Source organism: Chiloscyllium plagiosum, chromosome 26 (genome assembly GCF_004010195.1).
Source record: "Chiloscyllium plagiosum isolate BGI_BamShark_2017 chromosome 26, ASM401019v2, whole genome shotgun sequence".
NCBI classification, from domain to species: domain Eukaryota; kingdom Metazoa; phylum Chordata; class Chondrichthyes; order Orectolobiformes; family Hemiscylliidae; genus Chiloscyllium; species Chiloscyllium plagiosum.
In genome coordinates, this window is record NC_057735.1 from 39,431,149 (window position 1) to 39,453,651 (window position 22,503).

General features: G+C 39.7%; 1 protein-coding gene across 6 annotated transcripts in view; it reads right to left on the reverse strand.

The window, feature by feature from the left end:
* Nucleotides 1-22,503, reverse strand: part of pacsin1b (protein kinase C and casein kinase substrate in neurons 1b) — a 396,461-nt gene that overhangs the window by 34,132 nt on the left and 339,826 nt on the right. For all 6 annotated transcript variants that reach the window (XM_043716949.1, XM_043716951.1, XM_043716952.1 and 3 more), the window contains 3 exons: nucleotides 9,174-9,409; nucleotides 7,971-8,126; nucleotides 5,591-5,766 (listed from right to left, as the gene is read on the reverse strand). In XM_043716949.1, coding sequence (XP_043572884.1) covers nucleotides 5,591-5,766; nucleotides 7,971-8,126; nucleotides 9,174-9,409 — 568 coding nt within the window. The remainder of the gene's footprint in view (nucleotides 1-5,590; nucleotides 5,767-7,970; nucleotides 8,127-9,173; nucleotides 9,410-22,503) is intronic.

A 22,503-nucleotide genomic window follows, 5' to 3' on the forward strand; every position in this document is an offset into this window, starting at 1 on the left:
ATGCCTCCTTGACCGTTATGATAAACGGACAGCTGGTCACTACTCTCCAGTACGAAGAAAGGAAAGATTTGTCTCCTTTAGGTTCATTACTAAATTGGAGAGCTTGTTTGAATCTCAAACTCATCCACAAGGTAGACAAATTGCAAAACTAAGGCAAATAGGAACAATTCAAGTGAGAATTCCCCAAACTATTAACAGGCCTAAGGCGAGTGACCCTGCCATAACTCGGTTTGTTAAGGTTAGAGGCCAAATCAGTATCTCTGTTCATCTCACGAAGGTTCAATCAAGAAGGTCAGTCAAGACATTGAGTCATTGCTGCATCAAGGAGTAACATTACCAGAAGCACAGCTCACCAGCTGGTGTTCAGGGATGGACTCACTACATATCTCCTTTGGACATCATGCAACTGAACAAGGTTGTAGAAAGCAAGGTTCACCCAATGACATCTGTGGACAACAACCTGGTAAGAAGCTTGGTCCTTCTCAGGCTGGCAATAAACAGCGGCATCTGGCAGCCACCTTTGATGAAAAGTCAAAATTACTGATGAAATTTATCACACTGTTTGGGGTTTAATGCTTCAATTGCTGCTCTTGGAATTCCCTCTGCAGCTAAAGGTTTCAATGAGCCATGACTGGAAAAGTGACAAGTCATCATCTGCTACATGAATATCATTCTTACCCATGGATCCACTGTGCAAGAACATGGCACTCGAGTGCATGCACCATTCAGGACTCTCATTAAACCATAAATATAAGCTTTACAACTATAATCAAGGTAGCGATTACAATGACGTGGTCTGTGTTCACCTCTGAGCACACTTACAATAAAATACATTGTAGAAAATGTAAGAATTTATTTTCTTCCTTCTTTGAATACCATGGATTGAGGAGTTTAAGCATTCTCAGAATAAACATAGTCAGTACTGCAAAACCGGAGGGACTTGGTCTTGCTTTGTTCCATTTGCACAGTGGAAACGTAGCCAAGAACAAACACTTAGGTGCCTAGTGCTAAAGCACCAACTGGTGGGAATTTTACCAGCTCTGTGGGTCAAAGACCTGACCTTAAATTTAACTGTGCTCAGATCAGTCAATTGCTCCCACTTACTAAAACAGCAGGCGAGCTATGCCCGACTATCAAAAGAAATTCTGGTCCAGAGAGCTCTGAATAGCTTAGATAGAATGGTGGGAAACTTGTTCATGGAGTTTGTTAGATAGTGGATTTTTACCATGGCCAAGGAATATAGGAATTTGGCTGCTGGCACTGAAACTCATTCATGTATTTTATGCAAATATATCAGTTACTAGTTTGAAGCTATACTTGGCTTGATAGCATGCCTTTTCAGTCTGCCTTCTGTAAAACAGAGATGAACACAAGCCATTTCGGCAAAGGTACAAATGTGGAAGATAAAAACAGGTTGTGGAATTGTTATCAGCTATTTGGAGTGTCTATCCACAAGTTAGTTAAACACGGATTTTCCCTTAATTCATGCTGCCTTTCTTTAATTAACCCAAATGATTTTAATTCTGTCTCAAATTATTGTTTCTGGGCCAGAAGTTAAAATGACTAGCCTACAGATGTTGAGTTTTTCTTGGCTCCCTTTATTAAAAATGTATGTATTTTTTGAAATTCTCTGATATCACAATCAAGTTTAAAGACAACTAAATTGTGGCCAGTGGCTCCAGAATATCCCACCTTCACTTCCCTTGGTATCCTCAGATGCATCACATCCTTGTGCCTTATCAAATTTGAATACTAATACCTTGTCATTAAATTTAAATCTTTCTACTGTCTAAATTAACCGCACTCTCTCATGGCCTTGATAGAAGGCCTTTATAAAGTCAGGTGCAAAATATTCACTTATTATCTTAGCAGCATTCTCTGCCCTATATGTAATTCGCATTTGTTGCCCCTAATCAGTCTCATTCCTCTTATTCACCCCAACTTAACAGTTTATCGATGTCCATAGAAGACATTGCAATTTCCTTTTAGGTTAGATGCCAGTCTCTTTAGAGTTAAAAATCACAAAACATCAGGTTATAGTCCAACAGGTTTAATTGGAAGCACTAGCTTTCGGAGCGCCGCTCCTTCATCAGATGGTTATCACAATATGAACCTTCTATATTCAGCCTGATTCTCGTGTAGTATCTACCTTGTATCTGTGTTGAGCATACTTATTGTGACAAAGACAGAAGTGGGAAGTTGAGTGTAGACCCTGTGGAGATCGGAGAGGTGCTAAATGGACATTTCTCATCAGTTTTCACTTAGGAAAAGGAGAATATTGTAGAGAAGAATGAGGTATGAGATATTAGACTAGAAAGGATCAAGGTTAGTTACGAACAGGTGTTAATCAATTCTAGAAGGAGTGAAAGTAGACAAATCTGCTGGGCCAGATGGGATTTATCCGAGGATTTTCAGGGAAGCTAGGGAGGAGATAGCAGAGCCTTTGGCTTTGATATTTGAGTTGTCATTGTCTACAGGTTTAGTACCAGAGGACTGGAGGATTGCAAATGTTGTGCCCTTGTTCAAGAAGGGCAGCAGGGATGACCCAGATAATTATAGACCAGTGAGCCTTACTTCTGTTGTAGGAAAGGATTATAAGAAATAAGATTGATAATCATCTGGCAGGCAACAATTTGATTTCAGATAGTCAACATGGTTTTGTCAAGGGCAGGTCGCGTCTCACAAACCTCAGTTTTTTGAGAAGGTGACCAAGCATGTAGATGAGGGTAGGGCAGTTGATGTGGTATACATGGATTTCAGTAAAGCCTTTGATAAGGTTCCACATGGTAGGCTGTTGGAGAAAATGCAGAGGCATGGAATTGAGGGTGATTTAGCAGTTTGGATTATAAACTGGCTTTCTGAAAGAAGGCAGCAAATGGTGGTTGATGGAAAATATTCAGCCTGGAGTCCAGTTACTAATGGTATGCCACAAGGATGTTTTGGGACCACTGCTGTTTGTCATTTTTATAAATGACTTAGACGCAGGCATAGGTGAATGGATTAGTAAATTTGCAGATGACACTGAAGTCAGTGGAGTATGGAAATTTGGAAGAATGTTACAGGTTGCAGGGGGACTTGGATAAACTGCAGAATTTGTCTGAGAGATGGCAAATGGAGTTCAATGCAGCTAAATGTGAGGTGATGCACTTTGGGAAGAACAACAGGAAGACAGAGTACTGGGTCAATGGAAAGATTCTTGGTAGTATGGATGTGCAGAGGGATCTTGGAGTCCATGTACATCGATCCCTGAAAGTCGGCACCCAAGTGGATAGTGCTGTTAAGAAGGCATATGGTGTGTTAGGTTTCATTTGTAAAGGGATTGAGTTCCAAAGCCGCCATATCATGCTGCAACTATACAAAACGGTGGGGTGGTCACACTTGGAATATTGTGTACAGTTCTGGTCGCCATATTTCGGAAAGGATGTGGAAGCATTGGAAAAGGTGCAGAGGAGATTTACCAGGATGCTGCCTAGTCTGGAGGGAAGGTCTTATGAGGAGAGGCTGAGAGACTTGGGTCTGTTCTCATTGGAAAGAAGGTGGTTAAGAGGGGTTTGGATAGAGACATACAAGATGATCAGAGGATTAGATAGGGTAGACAGTGAAAGTCTTTTTCCTAGGATGATGACGTCAGCTTGTACGAGGGGGCATAATTACAAGTTGAGGGGTGATAGATTTAAGACAGATGTCAGAGGCAGGTTCTTTACGCAAGAGAGTGGTAAGGGCGTGGAATGCCCTACCTGCTAATGTAGTCAACTCAGCCACATTAGGGAGATTTAAATAATCCTTAGATAAGCACATGGATGATTTTGGGATAGTGTAGGGGGACAAACTGAGAATAGTTCACAGGTCGGTGCAACATCGAGGGCCGAAGGGCCTGTTCTGCACTGTATTGTTCTATGTTCTATTATCTTATTTGCTCCTTTCTCTTCTCATCCAGGGAAGCTATGTCTTTGTTTGCCCTCCCTTTACCTTTTGAGAGAAACCTATCCTATTCAGTATTGCTGTTTCTTAAGCTGCCTGCCTCAAGTGAACACAGTGCCAGATTGTACAGCATGTATGCATGTGTGTGTGTGTGCGCACACACACACACTTCAATGGTGCTTTCAATTTGCTGAATACTGGTTGGCTTTAAACAGCTGTTATAAATTGCTTTTGAGGTTTCATGTTGATCTTTTCCTGATAGTAAAATGCATGATCAAAAATCATAATAAATGCATTCGAAGATACTGTTGTAAGCAATTTTGCTAAATATCCCCCACTGCAACTTTGCAATACAAAGCCTTTTTCAAAAGTATTACTATGAATACCTTTCAATTTTTAAGTCTAGCTTCTATCTTGGGTTAAAATGATGATCTGTTTCACGAGTCAAGATAGAGAATTTTAGAATCTCATCCAACAATAGAGCTCAACCACGATCTTAGCTTGTGGCAGCATTTGCTCTTCTTTCATCCCTCAGCCATATGTCTGAAAATCTATCTTCCTACAGTTTCCAAGCTGCTACAACCAACATCCAGCTGCAGAATGAGTTGGTCAGGTTTCAAATAGCACAATGCATTGTTAAATATATGATGACATCAGCATGTTGGGCCAATCTCTATATACACAACTTAAATGTTCAAATCAATAACAAAATATTAATCATGTCAAATAATTAAAGGTATCAGTAATGAAAAGAGATTGTCATAAAATTATATGTTGCATTGAACACATCTTGTATATCTGTACTTTTGATTCATAGAGAACTATAGCTATGTACTGATTCATTTTTAGAATGTTAACACATTTGTCATTAAAGTCTCAAGCATCATTTATTCCAATTATATATTTTAAGTCCAGCCTTTCAAAAACTGCTTATATGGATTTAGAATGACAAATGCAGAGAAGTGCAACATTATATATTTTAGCAATAAAAACAGCAGAGGTTCAAAAGTAACAAGGTACTGGTACGAGAGACCTAGTACAAGCCCGAAAGGTTTGGTTCTCCGTCAGAGATAAATAAAAATGGGATTGCAGGTTTTGTTTCATGTAACAAAACAATACCTAATGGGACAGAGAGAAAATAAACTGAAAGCAAGGTCGTTAGATTTGTTATAGCAATCGAATAGAAGTCCAATGACCTTGGCATGGAGAAGCTCAACAATTGGAATAGATCTCAGGAAGAGTTCAAATGCAAAAAAAGCATAGATGCTGGATATCTGAATCAAGAACAGAAAATGTTGGAAATGGTCAGCAGGTCAAGCAGCATCTATGAAGAGAGAAACAGAGTTAACGCTTCAGGTCAATAACTTTTTATCAGAACTAGGTTACCAGACCGGAAAATGTTCCATCGGCTGCTTTTGCCTGACCTGGGTGAGTATTTACAGCATTTTCTGTGCTTATGTCAGGTAGAGAGGTTGAAGCCAGTAGACAGGATTCATTTTAGAAATAGCTTGAAAATTGTTGTGGGTAAACAGGTCAACTGTTTAGAAAAGATGAAATCAAGTTGTTGAAAATCCTTTTGCATCCTAACTTATCTTGTAAGCAGTGTTTCTTTTTGAGATGGAACTTTGAATATTCATGGAATGGTTACATAGATGCAATTAATACTCACCTGTTGTTTTCGGTGAGGTTTAGGTGTCGTTTGATGTCCTGAAGTACTTCCCTGAAGAAAACCAGTCGTTTCTCCTCAAACTGCTGACACTGTTCAAACACTTGTTCCATATTCTCCATGTACTGCGGCGTACATTTGCTTAAATCATCCAAGGCTTTTTCATACTTCTCTTTTGTCTGTATGGGCATTGATCCAACATAAATTACAGTGAAAACCTTGGCATATTAAAGCCTAAAAAAAACACTACCCATCCACTCTGCCATACAGTGATGTCGAATGGAGGTATTTGGGACTTCACGCCAAAAAACCCATTCACAAAGTTTCTTGATCCAGATCTTTGAGGCACATATGACTCAAAAGTATTATCAATACATTTTCCAAGGTTTAACCAGAAACAGAGACATTCAGGTGTTTAACATGGCTACAATGTCTTTCAGTGTTTTTTGGAAATCTTTTGAAGCTGTCTTCCTGTGTTACCATCAGCTCACCTCTAGAGGGCATAAGCACTGTAAAAGGCAACACCAAAGGGCCACTTACTATCATACTCATACCTGTTCCAGTCTGATACTGCACACAAAATAATGGAAAGAGTCAGCAGGCAACTGAAGGATTTAGATAACGTAATCCTTTTGAGCAGCTTTTGTTATCTGAACAGATGTTGTGTTTGAAGATATATATATTATTTATACACAAATATATTTTAAAGATTCTGGAAATCTCAGTGTGGTTATTAGCCTTCAAATTTCAACAGCTCAATTCAATTTCATTTTATACTTATTCATTTTCCTGTAAAATCATCTTTTAAAACAAGCACAAGCCTGAGATTAGCCATTTTGTATTTATAATACTGCTGACTAGATTTACATCATCCACACATGATACAACATAGCATTTATTCAGACCTAGCTTCAAGTAACATCAGATTATATTATTCCACCCATTTGCTACTCATATGTCATTAAGTGTGTACAATTAATCAAAGAAAGCCAATCCTAGCATTTCAGTTGAGGAGCCTTCAATACCATAATACACATTACTATACCATTGTTTTTATTAATCCACCACATTGAACAAAAACAAAGACTTCTCTGTTCTCCGCAATATCTTAAGAAATCTAGGCGAGAGGGTCAGTTATTGTTTAACTGATCTTTAACTGTAGTGAAGGCAACAGGTACCGCTTTAATATGCGGACTGGGTCCTCATATCACCTGATTGATATTGTAATATTAACCAGAGGTCTGGACAGGCAAGCAGCATCAACTTCCTCATTAGGCTATGTAGGTGATGGACCTTGGGCAGAAAAGTTTTAAAGGTTTTATCTTAATTGTCCATTGGGCAGAAATACTTAGCCAGGCCTCAAAACAAAAAAGGGCTTCCAGAGCCTCCATCCTCATGGTGCCCATTCCTATGGATCCATGGTTGCAATTCCTATTGCCAAATTCCTGTTCCTCCTCATGGGTCAGCTAGTGGAATCAGATGGGTACAGTTGAAACTCTCAAAACTGAAAGATAATGATGTCTAATAATTGATTATTGACTGGGCTGCTAAATACCTGGATACCTGCCCTAAATACCTGGATTTACCAAGCATTTTAGAATTTAACTGTACGCCTCTAAATTGGAATGGGAAGATTGTAACTCTAGTAGATAACTATGTTATTAATGAATAAACTCCATTAATGGTTATCAAGTGTTAACTCCATCTCCTAATCATACCATCTACAAATTCTTTTGAAACACAATATAAAAATGTATATACAATATTAACTAAATTTGGAATTCTCTGAATAGGTGTGTATCTTAGATTCTAACCCAATATTTATACTGAATTTCATATCAAAAGGAATGTATACAGCAGAGAAACTGGGACAAATTGGTCGAGTCCTTAGTCGTCTTCGCTCAGAGGGTCGTGAATCTGCGGAATGCTTTAGACAGGAAAGCAGAGCTAAGGCTTATTAGATCAGCCACTATCTAGATGAATGGCAGAGCGGATCTGATGGGCTGAATGGCACATTCCTGCTCCTACATCTTATATTTTTATGGTTTGAAAGCAGCAACTTGCAAGGATATTGTGGCTTTTTTAAGAAAAAAAGCCCCAAACCTGTTTACAGGAAAGTTATGAAAATATACTTGATACTGTGACATACAACAGGATGTTAGGGCAGTTGACCAAAAGCTTAGTCAAACAGGTAGGTTTCAAGGATTGCTTTGAAGATAGAGATATGGTAGCAAACTCCCTACATTGCTGAAGGTATGATCACAGAATGCGTTGTGATTAAAATCAGAACTGTACAAGAGTCCTGAAGAGGTGGAGCATAAAGATTCCCAAGATGCGTTATATTTCAACAGGAGAATTATTTTCTACCACTCCACAGTCTCACCTTCTGTACTTCTTGTTTACATTTCTCCACCTTGTCTAGTAGTTTCTTCTGTTGTTCAGGAGTGACAGACTGCTCTGCCTTACTGTTTGCCTCCCTTGTAGCTGCCATCTTTTCCTCTTTACAGGCTAGGTGATAACTCTTTTTAGCTGCCTCCACCTTAGAAAACAAAAATATCAGGTAAATTAAAACATATTGGAAATAATTTTCGTCATAGGTTTGCATCAACGAGATATCTCAAATTCAAAACAGATCCATTCAAAACAGAAAAGTTAAAGCTCAACTATGAGATAAGATTTGGACTGGCTTTTTCCTACCCACCATATGTTTGATGTGGCTCAGGAATTTCTAAGCAGCCATGATCGATGTCACAGAGCACATCTCCAATAATGCCAATTAATGAAACAAGGATAAGAACATATAAGCAAATACAGTATCAGGCAGAGAATGAGTAGAAAAAGCAAGATCTATATTAACCAGAAGTACTTTTATCATGGATCTATCTGTAAATTTAACAAGGCTTTCTACTAAGTATGTGAGCATCTCTTCATTTTCTCAAGTCTGGGTGTGCCATTCCTAAAGAGTAGGATATAGTCTTTCAGAGGACTGCTCATGACTCCCAGCAATACTGCTATCTATTCCCAGTGGATTGGACCTGCTCTATGAATTAGCAAATATATACAGTTTCATTAGCTTTATCAAAAGGTAAACATTTTAAATCCAGCTCACTGCATATTTTGAAACAAATACACATCTTCAGAAGCTGAATTTATCTTGAGGTTAATAACAGGACTGGAATGGAGGTAAAAATGAATAGTTTTTATTGCTGGGAGAGACAGGGAAGAAGAACTGAAAAGAAAAGGTGAAGCACAGATATAATGCCAAACATCTGTTTAAACCCTCCAGATTGTAGATGGAAGAGAAGACTTCAGACCCCTGGGGGGTCCCAGTTTTACTCATTTGGTTATAATTGGATTAGCCCAGGTCATCAACCATGCAGGTTATCTCAGATACTGTAGCTAACTATGCTTTAAAATAAAAAAAAAGAGCTGCTATTTTCTGAAATTTTCAGGTAACTCCACCATACTAAATACATCTTTCATAATCCTAATAATTTCCAGCAGCTGCATCTCTTTTACACCAAAAAATCCAGCAGCAAAATAGTAATTCAATATACTATCTCAATCTGCTTGAGTTGCACAGTACCTCTTTCAGCTTTTTAGCCCAGGGTTTCTGCGCTTTTCGGAATCCATCCTCTGCTTCTTTGGTTTCTTTGAAGCCTCCAATCATCTGTTTGTGGAAAGAATCTTTCTGCCAGTTCTTGACTTTTTCGAAATCATCACCGGCCAGTGCATTTCTCACCTCCAGATGGAGCTCACTTACTTTATCTGCTTCAGTCATCAGAGCCATCCAGGCTCTCTCCAGGGTGCCATACTGTGGACCTGAAATTAATTCAGACAGCCATCAGCCTAGCTTGTATCTCAACCACTTTCACCAACAAAGCTGCTATTTATCACCTCTACATCACAGTGCAATTCCAGTCAATGTGCAAGACAATCAAGATTCCAAGTAAAAACAATGACTACTGATGCTGGAAACCAGATTCTGGATTAGTGGTGCTGGAAAAGCACAGCAGTTCAGACATCATCCGAGGGGCAGTGAAATCGACATTTCGGGCAAAAGCCCTTCCCGAAACGTTGATTTTACTGCTCTTTGCATGCTGTCTGAACTGCTGTGTTTTTCCAGCACCACTAATCCAGTATCAAGATTCCACTAGACCCCTAATACCAATCTTTTAAATTGGACGTTGAAGAAGGTTGTCATAACTTCAGTCAAAAAGGCACACAAAGTATATGGATTGAAGCATAAATTTCCACAGTGGTAAAATCTAACGTTACAATCCACAAGCATAAAAAAAAAATCAATGTCACGCTCAACCTTGGCCCTCTTTAAAACATTTAAACACAGAAATAATGAACAAATAATGAACATTTTAAAGCAATGTAGCAGTTTCCATGGAATGTTAAGTAAATGAAATTCTGAGCATAGATTGAAAACAAGAATATGTGACATATGCAACAGGTTATACAAAGGTTACTTATTGTATTTCTACAAGTCAGCCAATAAAGCAAATGAAGGGTTACACCTGAAACGGCGACTTCTCGACCTCCTGATCCTGCCTGCCTGCCTGGAGTTCGTCCAGCCTCCTGCTGGTCTACTATCAAGCAATAAACAACACTTCTCATCTTTGCAATATAAGGTTTAAAAACTCTCGTCTACAATGTGTGCCGTGGATCTGTTTACCAGCCAGAAACTCTCAAAATAGCTCTGCTTCGTCCATATTTGCTGGTTAGGCTTCTCTTGATACCTTTTTTAAAAAACTGTTATCAACATAAACCAGATGTTCATTGCTGGATCAGGCGCAGGGCAAGGAGAAGTTCTGGGTTTGCAAAACCATCTTTCAAAAATAGCCATCTACATTTCAGAATTAGATCCAGATGTACAAGGTGGATTGGGCATTCAAGAAGCTGCCCAGTTCCTGGAACATGCTGGTAGAAAGCCAACTTGGGGACCCTGGCATTGTAATCAAAGGTAAAAATTTAAACAAAAAGCATCCCTCTTGCTTTCACCCTCCCATTCCATGCCCGTTCATGTAGCCACATGTCCATCTACCAATTCACCATGGTCCATCATACCATTACCCCCTAATCATTCTCATTGCCCTTTATATGCTCTTTGCCAAATCTCCACTAACTCACTCTTTGGCCTTCCCTATCAGTCCCATTCACTGTCATCCAGCATTAGGATTAACCAGGGTGCATCCTGACAGAAAATAAAGTTACCAGTCTACTTATGATACCATGAAAGAAAAAAGTAGTATGGACAGGGATACAAGAAGAAACCAGATAGTCAGATTGTTTCATCAAATTCCTGTGTAAACAAAGATCTCAAAATCTCACCCAAGTATTCAGATTCCCTACGGTGTGGAAACAGGCAATTTAGCTCATCAAGTCCACACCGACCCTCTGAAGAGTAACCCACCCAGATCCATTTCCCTCTGAAATGTAGTACCTAACACTATGGGCAATTTAGCATGGCCAATTCACCTGACCTGCACAACTTTGGACTGTGGGAGGAAACCAGAGCACTCAGCGTAAACCCACGCAGACACGGGGAGAATGTGCAAACTCCACACAGTCACCAGAGGCAGGAATTGAACTCTGGCCCCTGGGGCTGAGGGGCAGAAGTACTAACCACTGAGCCACCGTGTTGCCCCTATTTAACACTTTGACAGAAACATTGCCGTTCAGTAAACAGTTTGAACTGTCCATCCACAGGCAGCCAATTCTGAAAATGATTAATTTAAAGACACTAAATCAATCAGGCAGCACAAATCAAATTAACTCTAGATGACCACATGATCTGAAAGAACCAAGCACTTTTTTTTTTTAACTCCACATTTTGTTTTGGACAGTTTTTTGAAAACTTCACTGGACCCACTGAATTTATGCACTTCTTTAAGCAAAAGCATGACTTTCCACCATCACAAAGACACTTTGCTACTTCAAAAGGTCACCTTACCCCCACCAAAGGGGACCTGGGACTGGATCCAAAGGTTACCAAAAGGGTAGAAATAGAAAACATTCTATTAGTCCTCAACCCCTTGCTCTCCCTCAACCCCACACATTTCCCATACCCCAGGCAGGCCAGCTCACATTATTCAATCCTTTCTATCCATCTCCCATACCACCTTGCATCCCATCTTATCACTATACCAACTTAGTGACAACTTCCACCCACTACCCTTTCCCTCTTCACTTACCATGTCAACTCATTTCAGCATTACAGATGAGTGCAGCTCCAACAATACTCAAGAAGACTGACACCATACAGGGCATAAGCCCTTCATCAGGAACGTGTGGGTTTATGCCCGAAACATCGATTCTCCAGCTCCTCGGATGCTACCAAACCTGCTGTGCTTTTCCAGCCCACACATTTCGACTCTGATTTCCAGCATCTGCAGTCCTTACTTTCTCCTTGACACCATACAGGACAAAGCAGCCATCTTGGTTAGCACCCCAAACACCTTCTACATACACTCCCTTTGTCACTGGTTCAACAATGTACACAACCTACAAGGTACACTGCCACAACTCAGCAACACTTCTTTGAAAGCACCTTCCAGACCCACGACTTCTCCCACTTGGTAGGACAAGGTCAGCAGATACATGGGAGCAGCACCATCTGCAAGTTCTTGCCCAAGTTACACACCATTCTGACTTGGAACTGTATCAATGATGCTTTAACTGTTGCTAAGCCAAAATCCTGGAATGCCCTCTGTCGTGGCATTGTTGGTAGCCCTACACCCCAAATATTGCAGTGGTTAAAGATGGCAGCTCACCACTAGCTTCTCAAGAGCAAAGAGGATGAACCATAAATGCTGGTCTAACCAGATATACCACCATTCATGAAAGAATGAAGAGAAATATATACAAGTTATCAGAGAAGAATAGGAAACTTTCAGCTAATTAAGTGAAGGTGAGGGGAGGCTGGTGAATGACTGATTTGAAGTTTGATAGTGATGGACAGGAAACATTGGGCTAGCTAACTACACCACGTTTATTGAACTAAAAAAGTCAGTCAACAAGTATACATGCATAGAGGAGAAAAAATGCAGTTCCATTTCTTAAAAGTCTATATATTGCAGATAATACATTAAGCAAACACCGTCAATCATAAATACAACATATGGTATTTCTTAATAGGTCAAACTGTTCGGGTTCATATATAATTTATTCTCACAATCCTCTCCACAGTTAACGATCCAAAAGGCATCTGACCACTCCCTCAAAAGGATTCCTAATCCTAACTGCCAAATGTGTTCTGGGACATGCATTTTGGAGGGAGGAAGAGAGTCAGAGTGACTGTGTGAAGTGGGAGACAGCTATGTGGAGAAGTGAAGTTAGACAGGGAGTTAATTTATATTTGAGGTAAGGAAGGGGGTTTATGTCAGGGCGCATAAGTGAGTGCAGTAGTGGAAGAATACATTTGGGGAAGGGAGGCAACAACAAAAAGACCAGAAGATGGAGGAGCAGGAGTAGGCCAGTCAGGCCATAATGTTTGCTCTACCATTCAATAAAAGCACGGTTGATCTCATAATGCTCAACTCCACTTTTCTGTGTTACTCCCATAACCCTGGATTCCAATAATACTTAAAATTATCTCAGCCTTGAACATACTGAACGACCAAGCGTCAACAGCCTTCTGCAATGATGAATTCTACAGGTTCGCTACCCTCAGAAGAAATTCCTCCTCTCTCTCTTAAATGGGCGATCCCTTATTCTGAGATTATGCCCTCTGGTTCCAGACACTCCCATAAAGGGGAAACAACCTTTCCACATCTACCCTGTCAAGTCCCCAAGAATCTTATATGTTTCAATATAATCACCTCTCATTCTTTTAAACTAAGGGGAGTATAGGCCCAACCTCCTCAACGTCTCCTCATTACACCTCCCTCCACACTGGAGACCAGCCTAGTGAACAGTCTCTGGACTGTCTCCAATGCCAGCATAAATAAAAACAAATTGTTGGAAAGACCCAGGTCTGGCAGAACCTGTGGAAAGACAACAGAGTTAAATGTTTCTTCAGAAGACAGTAGCCTAACATGTGCTACCTTATCTAACATTTTCTGAAAACCTAAATATATTAGATGCACTGTTTCCCTTTTATATATCTTACCTGTTACCTCTGCAAAGAATTCTAGCAAATTTGCCAGACAAGGTTTCCCCTTCATAAAATCATGCTGACTGTACTTAATTATATTAAGGGGTTCTAAATGTTCTGTTACATCCTTTATAACAGATTTAAGCTAACAAACCACTTTTTTCTCTTCCTCTTTTTAAATAGAGATGTTACACTGGCAATTTTCCAATACTCTGGAATTTTCCCAGAATCTAAGGATTCTTGGAAGATTATTACCATTGCATCCACTATAGCTACTTGTACTTCTATTTAACTACCAACTACTTATTTTAACATCCTAGGATGAATCCCATCTGGATCCTGAGAAGCATTGGTCTTGAGCTCCATTAGTTTCCCTAGCAGTTTTTGTCTATCGATATATAATACATAGTAACTCTCCTCCTTTCCCACCTTGATTATTTAGTAATTTTGGAACACTATTAATGTCTTCTACCATGAAAATCAATGCAACGTATTTATTCACCTTCTCTTCCCTTTCCTAGTTACACATTATCATCTCCCCAGCCTCGATTTCAAAGAGGCTTATGTTCACTTCGATGCCCCTCTTCCATTTCATAAAGTTAAAAGAAGCTCCTACTGTCCATCTTGATATTACATGCAAGTTTACCCTCAAAGTTTAATTTTCTCCCTTTTGTTTGTTTGACTTCTGTTGGGTTTTGTTTAAGACTTCCCCAATCTTCTGGCTTACATTCATCTTGGCCAAACTGAATGTTTTTTGTTTTCTTTCAATGTCTTCCCATTCTTATCTTCCCTGGTTAGCCTTCTAACTTTTGCCACACTTGGATATATCTTTGCTAGAAGTCATAAGCTATTCTCTTAAACATCTGCCATTCCTGTTCCACTGGAGCTAGCTCTGCCCTTATTCCCTTGCCTCAATATTTATTTAAGCTTAGCATAGTTGTTTCCAACCCAAGGTCTTCCTTGTTGAGTAAATCCTAAATTCTATCATGTTATGGTCACTGTTTCCAAGGGGAGCTTTTACCCTGTCATTTATTAAAACTGCCTCATTACACATCATCAGATTCAAAATAGTGAGATTCCCTGGTTGGATCCACACTATATCGCAAATACACATTACAAATTCTTCCTCGAGGATACCTCTGCCAATCTAGCAATCCCAATCTACAAGAAGATTAAAGTCAATGATTAATGTACTGTCATTTTTACATACCCTCCTTATCTTCCAATTTATTCTCTGTCCCACCGTACATTACCATTTTGGATCCTATAGACTACCAATGTCTTCATCCCTTTTTATCTCTTATGTCTACTCATGGATTCCACACCTTTCAATCCTTGATCATCTGTATGACCAATGGTACTCCACATCCTTTTCTTCCTGCCTGTCCTTTCAAACAGTCATATACCACTGAAAATTTAGTTCCCAGCTTTGATCTCCTGGTAAGGAAAGTATATATGTTTAATTTGGGTGTGAGAGCATATTGGCGGTTTAAGAGGGGGCATGAGAGACTGTCTACACAGACTGAATTAACCAGCAATACCCTCACCTTTCGTCTCCTCATTGCCTCCAAAATACTATTCAGAAAGCAGGTTAGAAGAGAAAGAAAACTAGGATGAAAGGTAACCTCTTCTGACCACCATTTCTTTCATGAATTCTGCTGAGGGCAGTTCAGAATGTGCACTAAGGTCGAATTAAATCAACTCTTTAACTTTAATTCTAACTCTAACTAGGTCCCCTTCCATCCCTGGTGATCAGAACTTGAGGCCTACCCTGCCTCCAAGTTCTGCTTTCTAAAAGTAATTTCATTTTGTTAGCTCTGCTGCTTGGCAGTTTATAATTGTCATTTTTATTTAGCAACAGGAAGAGCAAGAGTGACGAGAAGGCAAATTACTGCTTTAAGAACTTACCTCGTGAATAAACGGAGTGCACAAGGGACTGCTGAGTAAGTGAAGTAATATAGCTGGGTGGTTGCATTACCCCAAACGCTACTTAAGTAGTGTCTCCCACCCATCCTCCTCCTCGAGCCAAATAAAAAAGAGTTGTATGTGCTGGATTGGTAAGGTAACTTTTTTTATTCTTTACGTTTCAATAGTCTCTTTGGGAATTTAGAACAGTGGGAATGGAGGTTAGGACAGTTGGATGTTCCTCCTGCAGAACATGGGAGGTAAGGGTCACCACTAGTGTCCCTGCTGACTTCATCTGCAGGAAGTGCACCCAACTCCAGCTCCTCAAAAACTGTGTGAGGGAACTGGAGCTCACTGGTGCTCATTCTGGGGTAGGTGGAACCTCTACAAACAGGAGGGTCTACACCTGAACTAGAGAGGTACCAATATCCTGTAGGGAGAAATTTGCTAACGCTTTTCAGGAGGCTTTAAACTAATTCAGTAGAGGAATGGGAACCTGAGTTGTAGTTCCAATGTCCAGGAGGTTGAGAGTAAGGAGGTCAAAAAAGTGGTTTCAAGGTCACAAGAGTGCACTGACAAACAGGAAAATGGTTTGAAGTGTGTCTACTTCAACAGCAAGCGCATCTGGAATAAGGTGAGTGAACCTGCAGCATGGGTTAATACCTGGGGCTTCGATGTTCTGGCCATTTGAGAGATATGGATAAAGCAGGGACAGGAATGGTTGTTGAAGGTTCCAGGATTTAGATGTTTCAGTAAGAACAGAGAAGATGCTAAAAGAGAGGGAGGTCTGGCATTGTTAGTCAAGGACAGTATTGCGGTGGCAGAAAGGACATATGAGGGCTCATCGATTGAGGTAGTATGGGCTGAGGGTAGAACAGTAAAGGAGAGGTCACCCTGTTGAGAGTTTTTTGTAGGCCTCTGAATAGTTCCAGTGATATGGAGGAAAGAATAGCAAAGATAATTCTGGATAGAAGTGAGAGTAACATGGTAGGTGTGATGGGGGACTTTAACTTTGCAAATATTGACTGGAAATATTGTGGTTCAAGTACTTTAGATGGGTCAGTTTTTGTCCATTGTGTGCAGGAGGGTTTACTGACAGTATGTAGACAGGCCAACAAGAGGAGAGTCCACATTAGATTTGGTACAGAGTAATGAACCCAGCCAGGTGTTAGATTTGGAGGTACGTGACCACAATTCAGTTATGTTTATTTTAGCGATGGAAAGGGACAGGTATATACTGCAGGGCAAGAGTTATAGCTGGGGGAAAGGCACTTATGATGCAATTAGGCAAGATTTAGGATGCAAAGGATGGGGAAGGAAACTGCAGAGGATGAACACAATGGAAAGTGGAGCTTATTCAAGGAACAGCTACTGTGTGTCCTTGATAAGTATTGTTATGAAGGTGTGTACTGTACATTTAAGGAGGACTGGAAGCTGGCACTGATGTAGAGAGGCATAGAGTGGGCTGAAAGAATTTAAAATGTAACATCTGACTGAAACCAATAGTGCTGTTGATTTGCCATGATACACAACAAACTTGAATTTGGCCAATCAATTTAAATTATGCCCCAAGATCCCAAAATCCAATCAAATTTGAACTTAGTGTTTTGAAGACATCAAACCAATGAACTGATCCAATATTTTGAGGTATAAAACCACACATTTTGAACAGTTAGGCAGAGAACTGGCAAGAAAACCAACAAGTATAGACTGTGAGCCAAATAGCTCTCTAAAAGGTACCTGTCCATAAGAAATGTTATGTAGTGAAAGACCATTCAAGAGATGACCCAGGAAACCTAGAGAAAAATCGACAGTGGAATCTACAAAGGAGAATCAACAAAGCTGACTGGCGTTGAAACATTATAGTTTTGTTTGTAAATGTAAATCAGGGCTTTTTAAAAAAATTGGACCAGTATTGTAGAGTGGGAGGTAAAAGACAGGTTTAATGTTCTTTGTTAGACTTAAAGAATAAAATTGTTAATTTTTACTTTAAATAGTGATATCGGGAATAGTTCGTTGCCTCTCAAAATTTAACAGATTGTGGTATAAGGTGAGCTTCTTTGTGTGTCAGGTTTAGCAGAGGGGTTTACCCCATGTCATAATGGTATGTACCAGTCAGGCAGGGAGGAAATGGTTGAACAAGGGGGCTGTGGTTTACTAAAAAGTTGAATCTCTTGTCAAGAGGAAGAAGGTGGCTTACGTTAAGATGAGATGTGATGGTTCAGTTCAGGGGCTTGAGTGTTTCAAGTAGGCCAGGAAAGAACTAAAGAGAGCTAAGAAGAGCCAGGAGGGGACATGAGGAGTTGGCAGATAGGATCAAGGAAAATCCTAAAGCTTTCTACAGGCATATCAGGAATAAAAGAATGACCAGAGTAAGATTACAAACCAATCAAGGATAGTAGTGTGAAGTTGTGCATGGAGTCAGAGGAGATGGGGAAGCGCCAAATGAATATTTTTTGTCAGTATTCACAGTGAAAAAGAACAATGTTGTCAAGAAGAATACAGAGATATAGGCTATTAGACTAGACGGGATTGAGGCTCACATGGAGAAGGTGTTAGCAATCTGGAAAGTGTGAAAATAGATCAGATCCCTGGGCTGGGTGAGATTTATCCTAGGATTCTCTGGGAAACTAGGATGGAGATTGCTGAGCCTTTGGCTTTGATTTTTATGTTGTCATTGTCTCCAGGAATAGTGCCAGAAGACTGGTGGATAGCAAATGTTGTCCCTTTGTTCAAGAAGGGGAGTAGAGACAACTTGGTAATTGTAGACTTCTAAGCCTTACTTCAGTTGTGGGTAAAGTGTTGGAAAAGGTTATAAGAGATAGGATTTATATTCAACATTTTCCTTTCTTGATGATGAAGGATAGTCAACACAGTTTTGTGAAGGCTAGTTCGTGCCTCACAAACCTTATGGAGTTCTTTGAGAAGGTGACCACACAGGTGGATGAGGGTTGATGTGTATATATGGATTTCAGTAAGGCGTTCGGTAAGGCTTCCCATGGTAGGCTATTGCACAAAATACGGAGGCATGGTATTGAGGGTGATTTAGTGATTTGGATCACAAATTGGCTAGCTGAGAGAAGAGAGGGTGGAGGCTGATGGGAAATGTTCATCCTGGAGTTCAGTTACTAGTGGTGTACCACAAAGATCTGTTTTGGGGCCACTGCTGTTTGTTATTTTTATAAATGACCTGGATGAAGGCGTAGAAGGATGGGTTAGTAAATTTGCAGGTGACACTAAGGTCAGTGGAGTTGTGGATAGTGCCAAAGAATGTTGCAGGTTACAGAGGGACATAGATAAGCTGCAGAGCTGGGCTGAGAGATAGTAATTGGAGTTTAATATGTGTGAGGTGATTCACTTTGGAAGGAGTAACAGGACTGCAAAGTACTGGGCTAGTTGTAAGATTCTTGGTAGTGTAGATGAGCAGAGAGATCTCGGTGTCAATTTACGTAGATCCCTGAAAGTTGCCACCCAGGTTGATAGGGTTATTAAGAAGGCATACAACGTGTTAGTTTTTAATGTTACAGCAATTGGGTTTCGGAGCCACGAGGTCATTTTGCAGCTGTACAAAACTCTGGTGCAGCTACACTTGGAGTATTGCGTACAGTTCTGGTCACCACATGAAAGGATAGATATGAAAGCTTTGGAAAGGATTCAGAGGAGATTTGCTAGGATGTTGCCCGGTATAGAGGGATGGTCTTAGGAGGAAAGGCTGAGGGACTTGAGGTTGCTTTCATTACAGAGAGGAGGGTAGAGAGGTGACTTAATATAGACATTTAAGATAATCAGAGGGCTAAATAGGGTGGACAATGAGAACCTTTCTCCTCAGATGGTAATGGCTGGCACAAGGGGATATAGCTTTAAATTGAGGGGTGAAAGATACAGGACAGATGTTAGGGGGGTTTCTTTACTCAGAGTAGTAGGGTCATGGAACACCCTGTCTGCAACACTAGTAGACTCACCAAATTTAAGGGCATTTAAATGGTCATTGGATAGGCATATGGACGAGAATGGAACAGCGTAGGTTAGATGGACTTCAGATTGTTGCATTGACTTGTGGAACCATCGAGGGCTGAAGGGCCTCTCCTGCGATGTAATGTTCTATTTAAGTTATTTATTTATTATATTTAATATATTTATTAATTTAATACTTAATATTTTTATATATATTTAATATTTATTTACTTAATACTCATTTATTTAAATTATCACATTATTCCATTGTAATTTAAAAAAGGTCTACCTGTTGTTCCAAAGATTATCTTAATGAAATTTTCTCACACAGTGAGAAAAAAAAAAATTGAAATTTGCTCCCCACTCCACAATGCAAAAGCAGGTTGGACAAGCTCGCTCCCATTGCTCAACTATAAACATTTCTCTATAAGCTGTCTCTAACATGCAGCACTCTGAAAGTGATAGATTATAACTACAAGGCAAGATAACATTACTGTCTTCATCTCTTCACCGAGCCAAAGCTCCAGCATTTCAAACAAAAAAAAACCACTTAAAAGTCAAGTGAGGCTACAGTTTCTGTTTTTTGGGAAACCATTTGGAATCTTTCAATTTCAAATACAGTCAGTCAGACAGACAACACAGAAACAGACCTTTCAGACAGGTTTCCCAAATTAAAGCAGCCCCACTTTCTTACATTTGGCCCATATTACCCTAAACCTCCCTATTCATGTACCTGTCAAAATGTCTTTTAAATGTTGTAACTACCATCTACCACTTCCTCTGGCAGTTCATTCCACATACAGACCACGCTGTGTGAAAAAGGTGCATCTCAGGTCCCCTTTAAATCTGTCTCCTCTCACCTTAGAAATATGCCCTCAAATCCCAGACTGAAGAAAAAGGAATATTTAATTTGTTGTTTCACTATAAAATTATGCCTATACCTCACTCAAGATCCAATCAATTTTGCTACAGGACAGAAAACTAGGTTGAATAGCAGAGGAATTCCTTCAATAGACAAGCTAGGTGTGGGATGCATAGATAATTATCGAGAATTCTTAGGAACCAAATTTAAAACAAAAATGCATTTTCTAGTTAGTTTATCCAAAAAAGTTATGTAAACTCAAGGTGAAAACCTTGGCTCCATGGTGATACTCTTGAGGCGATGTCCTACTCCAGACATTTGAGTACTACGTCAGAAGCATTTGTTCTACAAGTCTGTCCCCACTACAGGGTTTTGAATACATAATCTTGACAAGGATTCAGTACAACACTGAAGAAATGCTGTGCTACAAGAGATGTTAATTTTTGGATGAAATATTTAACTGAGGCAAAACCTACTCATTTATAAAGATCCCATGCTATCAATACTGCTGAATTAGAGTATCTGGACATTATTTACTGATGTTTCTGGGACCTCTGGTGCATGCAGATTAATTACAATGTTGTTCTACAGTACAAAAGTGACTAAAATTTCCAAGTTATGTCAGTAGCTGTGTATACTAAGAGTTCCAAAAGTCATGAATAATGTTATACAAGTGCAAGATTTTCTCCTTTCCTTACTAATAGAGAAGTTCTAAATAGCAGTGCTATCAATACGGTTACTTGAATAACAGCTGCCCTTTCCCAATCTGCAAATATCCAAACAGCAAATAATAAATATCCCCACCAGGTCCCAGATGGCTGGATCAGCGAGACTTGGCAACTGCATTCCCCCATGGGTCACAATTTGGATATCCTTGATGCAGACAATGCAACCACATCACAATGGTACTATCGTATGGAAGACTGAATCATTCATCTTGCTACAGGTAAACACAGTTTCCCACATGGATAAACACTGGCTGCTCTACAAAAGAGGGTACTTTGAAGGAAAAAGGTGATGGTTTTCAACATTCATGATTTCAACTCACTGAAATCATTGAGCCCAAGATAGCACTGAACAGTTTCAGCCATTCTATAAATAGGATTTTAAAATATTTTTACAAAGGCTGGATTTTCCATACATAGTGCTTTATTTTTAAACTTCATGTTTAATTTGGAAACCTAAGGTATTACTCTACTTATTTTAGTGCTGTTCCTTGCACTTTGATTTGTCACATCCAAAAACCATGCCCATTGTGCCTGTTACTGAACAGCAGCTGCATTGAAACGTGGGGAGGATCTCTTCAGCCACTGCCAGGTGGTCATTGAGGAGGATTCTCACAATGACCCATGCCATGATAGACAGCAGAGAAATCCCTCTAATTTCCACTGTTAGACCACCTGAGTTCTCCTGGCCTACTGTCTTATTTTCAGACAAGAGCAATGAGATCATGGATTCATGTCAAGTGTGCCTCTCCTTCATATTTTAGTACTTCAGTCGAGATTCCATCTGTGCTGGATGCCTTTTTTTGTGAAGTTAAAAATCACACAACACCAGGTTATAGTCCAACAGTTTTAATTGGAAGCACACTAGCTTTCGGAGCGACGCTCCTTCATCAGGTGATTGTGGAGGGCTCGATCGTAACACAGAATTTATAGCAAAAATTTGCAGTGTGATATAACTGAAATTATACATTGAAGAATTGATTGTCTGTTAAGCCTTTCATCTGTTAGAATACAGTGATAGTTTCACTTCTTTCATGTGTAAATCACAAAACCCTTTTTTTAAAAAAGTGCATTCTCGGGTTAGCTGTTAACAATGGTGATAGCTAGACAATATGTTGAAGGTGTTAGCCCGCTGTGTTCTCGGTCTATGATCTGATGTTTAGATTGATTCCAATCTAAAAAGTGAAATAACAGTTTTACATAAATTCATGCAGTTTTTGAGCTCAGAGTTCGACATGAATCTATGTGGTTTTTGAGCAAAGTGCAATGTAACTCTGAAAGTACCAAACAAATTTTTTCCACACACAATATATATGTGTGCATGTGGGTCTTTGTCTGTCTGGGGTGGTGTCTGTCTGGGGTGGGG